This window comes from Macaca nemestrina, chromosome 19 (assembly GCF_043159975.1).
Source record: "Macaca nemestrina isolate mMacNem1 chromosome 19, mMacNem.hap1, whole genome shotgun sequence".
Taxonomy (NCBI): domain Eukaryota; kingdom Metazoa; phylum Chordata; class Mammalia; order Primates; family Cercopithecidae; genus Macaca; species Macaca nemestrina.
Genome location: NC_092143.1, coordinates 7,399,831 through 7,409,679, shown reverse-complemented (window position 1 = coordinate 7,409,679; position 9,849 = coordinate 7,399,831). Strand labels below are relative to the sequence as shown.

At 40.4% G+C, this 9,849-nt stretch overlaps 1 protein-coding gene across 8 annotated transcripts in view; it reads right to left on the bottom strand.

Annotated features, from left to right (window-relative positions):
• Positions 1-9,735, bottom strand: part of LOC105489347 (neuropilin and tolloid like 1) — a 126,394-nt gene extending 116,659 nt beyond the window's left edge. For 2 of the 8 annotated variants that reach the window (XM_071085184.1, XM_071085182.1), the window contains exons 1-4: positions 9,385-9,720; positions 7,324-7,377; positions 6,945-7,082; positions 907-1,155 (exon numbers count right to left, since the gene is read on the bottom strand). In XM_071085184.1, the coding sequence (XP_070941285.1) occupies positions 907-1,155; positions 6,945-7,082; positions 7,324-7,377; positions 9,385-9,412 (469 nt within the window). In that variant the 5' untranslated portion in view covers positions 9,413-9,720. Of the gene's footprint in view, positions 1-906; positions 1,156-6,944; positions 7,083-7,323; positions 7,378-8,872; positions 9,321-9,384 lie in introns of those variants that run through there. The other 6 variants (XM_011754100.3, XM_071085186.1, XM_071085183.1 and 3 more) reach the window with 6 other exon arrangements.
• Between the last annotated feature and the right edge of the window lie 114 nt (positions 9,736-9,849).

The following is a 9,849-nucleotide window of genomic DNA, read 5'->3' as shown; positions in this document are numbered from 1 at the left end:
TTAACTGAGTATCAAAGCCCTATTTAGGTGTTACTTCTTTAACATGGAATACAAACTTCAACAAACTTTACATATATTTCAAATTATCCTATTGCCTAACTTAAATAAAATACATGCAAAATGAAAAAACATTAAATAAAAAATGAGCTTTATGTAGTTTGAATCATTTTTCCATTTAAATTAATGCATGTAGTGCTCTTGCAGTGAAAAAATGTGATAACCAATTTTTATTGTAATGAATAACTCTTAAGTGAGCCAGTCAATATCACAGCCCCCTTTTTAATTCCAGCAAGTTAAAAGGAAAACTGAGATAGATTGCATAATTTGATAATTGCACACAATTTCTGCAAGACCTTGTAAATGAGTATTCGGCTGCTACAGGTCTGAGTTTTCCTTTCATCAAAACTCTTAAGAATTTGCTTTTCTGAAAAGAGAGTAGACTACTTGGTAAAGTATGATCGATTTAACTGAAACATGGTAATCTTCAGAACAAATGAACTTCTGATTCAGGTTCCCCAAAGATCATTTTGGTGGATATATTTTCTAATACGACAATTGCCTTTTCAAGCTTATTGAGCTCCTATGTATAATGAGTTTCCTTATCACAGACTGTCTCTCCAATTACACATTCCATCATAACAAAGCCCATCCATTTGCTGGGGTTGCTGATGCCCATTTAGAGTCTTGAGTCACTACTCTTTACCTCTAGTATAGGCTGTTTTAAGGAAAACATCTTTTTCTTTCAGAATTTATGTAGTGAAAAGAAAAAGCACTGTAGGTTTGGTTTTAAATAGAACTGGAACATTCTTTGAAAAAGTATAATGTTGTCTTACAAAAGATTTTGTACTATGAAGACAGAAAAATGAGGAAGAAAAAGAAACAGTTTTTTTTAAAGTACTTACTTACCAGGTGTGAAATTGTATCGAGCTGAAAATCCCATAGATTCCAGCTCTCCATCAGCAAAAAATTTAATCCATAGAAATCTTCCACTGGATTTTATTACAGGTGGATTTTGTTGTCCACAGAAACGTCCAATTATTGGAGAAAAGCCAAAAGGTCCATCACGAACTTCAATATGATCAAATTTGCACTCCCAAGATGGTTCAATAGAGTACTTTTCATCAAAGTAAAGTTCAATGCACTGTCTTGGAGCAGCTGTAAAGAAGAAAGATTGTTTCTGGGAGGCCATTTCTTATATCTTCAGGTTGCTATTTTCTGATTCTATTTCAGATGTTATCTATACATCTTCTCTCAAACCTTATGGATGATATGCATGGAAATATAAAGAAAGCATAGGATACTATTCTACGGGATACAATTTTCAAAAAATTGTCTAAGGAGTGAACCTTAAAACCGATGTTGTTGCATAAAATATTCCGATACAAGATGACCATTTTGATGTTTTGTGCAGGACTCACAAAGCACACTATTTTTATGAAAGGCTGTTAACTTGGAGCTAGAAGGTCAGGGGACACTTTTCTGTCTCTTTTCTCGTATTTCCGGGAATACTCAGGTTTAAGGTCACAAATCACTTGAGAAATTGTTTGGCATAGACTTACATTAAATATAATCATTCAAATAATCCCAGTCATGTGTCCAGATCAGATCCAAGTGCATGTACAAAGATATTAAGAGTAATTTTTCTACAACACAAACCTGATCACATCCCTCTCAGGTTTAAACCTCAGCAGCTGGACCATGATCAATGCATTCGACAAGCATAATCTGTTAAGAATATCCTGCTTCCAGGACCCTATCCCCTCACAGAGAGCCTGAGCTCAGACCACTTCAAACATGTCTTGTCTTCCAGGAAAGTATGCTCCTTCACACTTTCATGGATTTTCTTACATTCTTGAATATCTACATACCCACTATTATCTTCTCTTTACACAGGAAAGACTTACTTTAAAGAAGCCTCCTCTCTAAATCTGATCTTGAAAGACAAGAACCATATCTCACTCACCTTCTTTCTCAGCGCTTAGCATAGTACTTGTCATCGAAAATTTCCCAAAAAAACATCTTTGAGTGAATTATAAAAAAGCGTAGATTCATAAATGTTTTTACAGCTCTCTAAAGAGTGGGGGAAAGCTTTACAGGGTTGGCAACTCTACACAGCACCACATGAATGTTTTTGCTAATGTTCTTTCATTCTTCCCCTGATATGTCCAAAACAGTCCAAAATTCTGGCATCTCAGACTTAACATTCAGCCAGGATACTCCAGAATGGCCATAAAGTTTGCTGAAACATCAGCATGTATGTATCCTGGTTAGTACACAGCTGTTGCCTGAAGCCCTCTGAGTGCTTCCCTGCTACTTGGCCCTTTTCAGGCACTAAGCCCCTCTAGATACTTGAAAGTTAAGACTTAGCACAGCGGGGCCTGCTCCCTCTACAGTCAGCAACCATGCCAAATAGTGGCTGTCCACACCCCACTGCTTCTTAAATATACACTGAACATCATCCATGATGACCTAAAAAGTAAACTCTGGTATGTACGGTTTTCAAAAATTTATCTAATATTGAGACAATGATATAAGTTGGAAATTGGAGACCTACAGAATAAAATGTAACTCTGATGCTCCCCAGGTATAAAATTAACGATCAACAGTTTAAGGACAATTCATTTTTAAAATGAATTATTTTATGAATAATCTTTAATTTCTAAAAAAGTTTCAGACTCCCACATTGAAAAGAGACATGTATAACTCATGCAAGAAAAATATTTTATCCATCACTAAAATGTATCAAAAAAGTCAACAAATGAGTAACCATGATAATGACAGATTTGAGGGAGTTTCAATGACGTGTTTTTTTTTTTTTTTTAATTTGAAAGTACCCAAAGAAATGACTAACCGTGTTTTATGCTTAAAGTGTTAGCCTTAAAACAAAAAGGCAAATACTGAAAGTTAGACCCATCTACGTATCAGTACTAAGTATAGCACTTGCATCCATTATCATCCTGTAGTATGTATCTACCAGTTTATTTCACAATAAATCAGTATAACAAGTTTTATGATGAAACAAACTACTTCAGATTGTAGGTTAATTTAAATAATGTATGGCTAGGGAAAGATAGAGCAATGAAGACAGTCCTTAGCTAATTTACTTAGAACTCTGTCATCTGTCAACACGCACTCACCAATTTCCCCTACTAAGAAATAACGGCCATCTAACACGAATTCACTTATCCATACCTTCATTCTTGTTATTTTGTAAGTTTGTGGCTGAGTCAACCTCTCAATGTTCCTCAGGAAACATTCTGCCATTATGGCTTTTGGTAGGCAACATTATATGTGGACAATTTATTTTCTTTTGGTCCAGCATGTTGAAGTTAATGACACACACCCGGAAATGAAACCTACATAGCTGAATTTTAGAAGGCAGTGAAATCACTTTTTAAAACTAAGTTTGCCACGTACTTACTGTGATAGATTTAAAAATGAGTTGATTATGGCACACAGAAACGATTTGAAGCTATCTAAGTCTAACTCTCTCAACTTCTATTTGCTTCACCTTCAAGAATTTTTTTCACAGCTGCCTTTCCTTTTAACGTTTCTGTAAGTTATGTTTGATCTAACACTGAGGTTAGTTCAAGAGAGGTCTCAACCACTTTGAGAATCTTCAGACGCACTGAGAACTATGAGTACTTTCACCTGGAGAGTGCACGTATCTACAGAATATTTCCTCCATTTTGAGGGAATTTTTGGCCACCTGACATTCATAAAGGAATCCTCTCGTTCGTGACTGAGACCTCACCTGTATTCTTCATCCCAATCGGTCATACCTCTAGAAATCTGACTAATTATGTATCCCTCTTTCTCTTCTGTTTTAAATTTACCTTTCTCTACAGAATATTCATTTTAGAATTAAATATGTGCAATTGGCCCCCTTTAAGAGAAAAAAACACCCGTCTCCACTATGCCAATGGGAGTGCTCATCACTGTTACTAACAAACTCTTAACTGCTTCACGTAGCACATGCATTTCTGTTTTTCACCTATTTTTCTTTGCAGTGACAACCGGCACTTTGACTACTCCCTGCTTCTCAAGACCCTGTCCGCTCTGGCTGCTGTGGCATTGGGCACCTGACTCTCCTGCTTAACTCTCTGGCTTCTCCTACTCATTCTATTACTTTTTTCCCATACTCTGTCCATCTCTTACATGTTATTTTCCGGAGAATGTATTCTACATCTTATTTTCTCTCATTTTAGATGAAGACATCAGGTTGCCACGGGCATTCCAATGGAATGTTACTACAATATAATGATGCCTGGGGCTCTATCTAAGGTCAATTAAATCAGAATTCCTGGGGAAAGGCCCAGGAAGCTGCATTTTTAAAAGCAGTTGAAAAATAGTGCTCCAAATACTCTCTTGGATAATTTTATTCATATTAACAACCTCAACAACAATATCTATATTTCTGACATATACAAATACATTTTCAGCACACATCTATCTCTCCACTGAGCTAGAGCTACATGTACCCAATTTTTTTGTGGAATATCTCCACAAGCACAAACTAAACATATTATTTTTCCTTTAAACCAATTTTTTCCGTCTACATTTTTTTTCTGGGATGGCAATTCCGTCTATCTAACAAGTCATCGAGCAACAAACATTAGAACAGTCCCAGGATACCATATTCTGTAATTCCTTGATCCAGCCACTCATGATCCAGTTTTTTTTCTTTCTTTTTTTGTTTTTGAGACGGAGTCTCGCTCTGTCGCCCAGGCTGGAGTGCAGTGGCCAGATCTCAGCTCACTGCAAGCTCCGCCTCCCGGGCTCACGCCATTCTCCTGCCTCAGCCTCCCGAGTAGCTGGGACTACAGGCGCCGCCACCACGCCTGGCTAATTTTTTTGGTATTTTTAGTAGAGATGGGGTTTCACCATATTGGCCAGGATGGTCTCCTGTCACCTGACCTCGTGACCCGCCCTCGTCGTTCTCCGAAAGTGCTGGGATTACAGGCCTGAGCCACCGCATCTGGCCGATCCAGTTTCTTAAGTACCTCTCAGTTCTTTCATGTACTCCATCACTGATGCCACTTCTTTAGTATAAGCATTTACTATGATTTACTTGGACTTTCCAATTGTTTCTTAGTTTATGTTCTTTTCCTTCAGTTACTTCTTCATCAAAATCTCACATTATTCCTCAACTTAAATTACTTCACTGTATTAAATTACCTCACTGTCTCCAACACAATGTCCAAGATTTTATCCAGTGGGGACAGAAGGAATACCAGGTACCCCTTTGTCTGAGACTGTCTCCCTCTTCACCCTCCCGCTGTATTTTCCTCATATTCTACTGAAGCCCTAGGATACACCACGCAGGTCCCCAACCATATCACAGCTCTGAATTTCCGCACACGCTACTCTATATAGAGAATGATGCCTTCCCTGGAATTTCTTCAGAAACCAAGGTGAGCATCTCTTCTTCCCGGTTTTCTTCTCTTTGGCTTCCCTGTTACAACTATTTTGTGCTAATCCTGGGGCCCCTACAGATTGTTTAGGGAAACGGACATAGTCCCCAGAGAATATTGTTAGGTCCTATGAGACAAGTAGCAAGTACCTTTTCTATCAGTCGTAAAAGGAATTTGCACTGCCAGACCTTAGGTTTTCAGTGTTATCCTTTTAATAGCAGAGCTTATTGTTTTACCTTCTTACAGTGTGGTTTCTATTTCCTGAAAGTTCAACTTCAAGTACTAAGGGTGGGGGAAGGTCTTTGGCCCAATAATTACCAACAAAAATAATCATTTCTAAATAGAGATTCTTAAAATTAGGTAAACAGAAAGTCTGCTCCTTTGAAAACTCTATCAAATGAATGTGTCCCCATTTATAATAGAGCATATATCTTTACATTAAGACAGTTTTGCCTGTGCGTGTGTGTGTGTGTGTGCACGCGTGTGTGTGTGTGTGTGTGTGTGTGTGTGTGGAGGGGGGTGCTTCCAAGTTTCCAAGTTTTAGGCTATTAGGTACTAACAGTTGGAATACTTAAAACTTCCATCACCAGATGAAATGCTTCTACATTTTAAAAGCTGTACTTAAGAGAGAGGTGTTGGCAGGGAGCCATGGTTCACACCTGTAATCCCAGCACTTTGGGAGGCCAAGGTGGGTAGGTCACTTGAGGTCAAGAGTTCAAGATCAGCCTGGCCAACATGGTAAAACACCCTTTCTGCCAAAAATGCAAAAATTAGCCAGGCATGGTGGCGTATGCCTGTAATCCCAGCTACTCAGGAGGCTGAGGCAGGAGAATCGCTGGAAATCAGGAGACTCTCGCTCCGTCTCAAAAAAAAAAAAAAAAAAAAAAAAAAAAGATGTTTACAAGGTTAGTGTAAATGGGAAATGTTCAACGAGAAGTCTCTTTCCAACACCTTTTATCTTTCATGTTGGAAAAAAGTCATGAAAGAAAGTGTCATAATTTACAATCCCGACCTTGACTTTAAAATGAGATGTTACTTGTTAACATAAATAAGGTAACTATCTTTCAGACTGGTGTTTAGAAAATGTGATTATAGATTGATCTTTGACATTAATATGATTTTTGTACTTTATAATATTAAAGAAAATGTAACATGCAGGTTATTCTACTAATTGTTGAGCTAAAAAAAATACTAGTTTCTCAAACTTACACATTAGTTAATATTGTGCCAACTATGCATCTATTCTAAGGCATTAGAACTCTAAATCAATTAAGCCAACTGCAAAATAAACTCTTAAGTTGTTCATTTGTTTTTATTGCACCGAATTTGCTTGTTCATAACCCATTACTAAGAATTTCAATAATTAGCCTGATTCCAGATTTTACAGTTATTTGATTCACTCAGAGATATTTTTGCGCATGATCTCCAAATCAATTTTGTAATGCCTATACGCATATTCTTCATCCAAAGCAGAGAGATGGCCAGGTTTTGGCTTAGTGCTCTCTTAACTCTGGCACTGCCTCCCCTTACCTTCTATGATGTAGATGCATTCCCGGTCAGGGGGATACTTGCTGGGATAGTTGGGAGAGGTAAAGATACCTCCCTCTGCATGTTTTGTCCAAGTTCCACACTGCATTGACTTCTGTGTTTCTGAGGTGGTTTGCTTTTCTGTTTTAAAAAAAATGTTTTTAAAAGAGCCATCATCCAATTTTTCTATTATACTAAAAATAGAGAGGACATTCTTATAATATCCATTAGTAAATTAATTTTTACATGTTGTCTTAGCCAAACCAATCAATTATACACATTATAGCAGGTTCAGATATTCTGGAATATTAAGAGTAGAAGGATAATAGGAAAATACAAAATAATTCGAGGTCTTCCACTAGATTTTTCTAAGTAAACACACCTGTTCCTTTCTTGGTTGCCCCAGACAAATGGAGGATGATTAAACTTGCTACAACTGAAACAGAAAAGAAAAATTGGAGTTAAAATACACTGAAATGATCAAATCCCATAAAAACATAACATAATTTCACGACAAAATATCAAAGCTGATTAACTGTATCATTGTTAACTGTTAGAAGTTGATTCAGAACTTGCAAAAACCAATTTGAAATGTACAAATCAGGAAACCTTGGGACTCCCTTAAGGAAGTAATGCAAGTTAAGAATGGATGAGACCCAAACTCCTAAGGCAAATACATCATTCACTCTAAAGGCAACATGACAATTTATTCATGTCACACACAGTACAGTGGGACTTCAGGAGTCAGACTGTATCTAAACTGCACTTAGGGAATGGCTCTGCTAGCATCTCTGAAGGAAGAGAGGGGCCAGAAGGTAAAAAGGAGGAAAAGGAGAGGCAAACGATGAGAACAGCTCCATGACTGTTCCTGACACACTGCAGTGTGGCTGTATTTTAGAAAATAAATACTTAGACAAATCCTACAGGCTGTGGGGGAGGGGAACAAGCAAGAAACAGATTAATGTGGATTGTGGGCATTAAGCAGCATTACTAGAATGTTGCCTACAAAAATGTTCTGAACCTCCAAGTAACCCCATCCCTCAGCACTTTCTAAGCTGTGAAATTAATCTCTTCTAACTTTAACTTGATTTAATACCAAATCAATCTATAGAAATTGATTATTAATTTGAGAAAGGTGATTTTCAAAAGCATTATATTGAGTCGTTTCCAGTGTCAAAGAGACTCTGATCTGTAACTTAACAGTGAATCTGCAATGCCGTTATAATCTAAACTTGTTTTACTTCCATATTCTTGATCTAATCAACATTTTTACAAGATGAAACACTAGCAAAATAGTAAGCTAGTCTTCATAATTTGATTTTTCTATTTTATTTTTCTTATTCATTTTGTTGTGCAATGACATAAAAGGTATATGTTTTCATATTTTCACTTAAAATGAATTGGGGGGAGAGCACAATTCACAAATATTTCCTGAATTAAAGCTCATCACAGGCTTATACATTTATACTTAAACATTATTATAAGAAAGGTATCTAGGTCTTGATATTAATATTTAAAATATTAGAAACTGTGTGTTACTTTATGCTCTAGTCAGTTCATTTGCATTTTAAATTAAGGCACTGGCTGCTGCTGTTACTGTGTGTTTCCACAGGGGAAAAAAATCAATTTAATTTGTCGTGCTTCTGCTCACACCCAGAACACACAGGGACACATCCTTCGGCATCAGGATGTGTATTTGTTTACTCCGCTCTTCCTGTTTCGGTGAAATCACATTACAGACCATGTACTGTGTTTAACTCATCAGCAAAGCCCTCTCTTAACTGCGTGGCTCGCGATCAACACTCTCATCTTTGCTTAGTAATGATAAATTTCCACCACACATTTTCTTATACTGCCTTTTACTCGATGACTGGTGGTACTATTTTCCTCTCATTCCTTCCCACCCCTACACTGCCCGCGTTACCACACACCCATAAAGCGACATCAGCGGTCTCCGGGCGGAAAGGGGTGGAGGCTGACCCTGGCCCTTCCCTCCAGCGCCGGCTTCAGGTGTGCCTTCTGCTACCTCCCGGACTGCGAACAGGGGCCCTCCGAGCTCCGGGAGCCCCTGGAAGAGGAAGACGCCTTTCACCCCACTAGGTATCATCCGCTCTCTCCCGCTTTCCACCTGCGCCCTCGCTTGGGCCAATCTCTGCCGCACGTGTCCATCCCTGAACTATTCTCCACCCCCGGGGGGTTCCTGCGCACCGAAAGCCCGTTCTCCCCGGCAGGTTGTGGGATCGCGCGACGGCTGACCGCGCGCCGCCCCCACGCCCGGTTCCACGATGCTGCAATACAGAAAGTTTACGTCGGCCCCAACCCGCGCGGGACTGCAGGGTCCGCCGGAGCGCAGCGCAGAGGCTTTTCCTGCGCGTTCGGCCGCTGGAAAGGGGCGGGAGGGCTGGCTCCGGGAGCGCACGGGCGCGGCGGGCAGGGTACTCACTGTGAAGCACGCTGCGCCCATGGATCATGTCTGTGCGTTACACCAGAGGCTCCGGGCTCCACTAATTCCATTTAGAGACGGGAAGACTTCCAGTGGCGGGGGGAGGACAGGGTCGAGAGGTGTTAAAGACGCAAAGCAAGAACGAAATAAACGGGGCCCGAGAGGGAGACCAAAAGGAAGGGGGAGCTCGGAGCCCACGCTGCAGCCAGATCCGGATGAGTCCGTCCTCCGCCCCGGGCGGGCTCTCGCTCTCGCTGGCCCTCAGCGCCGCGCAGCCAGCAGCATCCCCACCGTGACGCTCGCATCACACCCGGGCGCCGGCCGCCACCATCCGCGCCGCCGCCGTCAGGACCCTCCTCCCGGGCATCGTCGCCGCCGCAGGGTCGGGAGGACGCGGCGCGAGGCAGGCGGCGAGCGCGGGGCGAGCCCCGGGACGCCCCCGAGCCGGTGCCGGGGAGCGGGCGC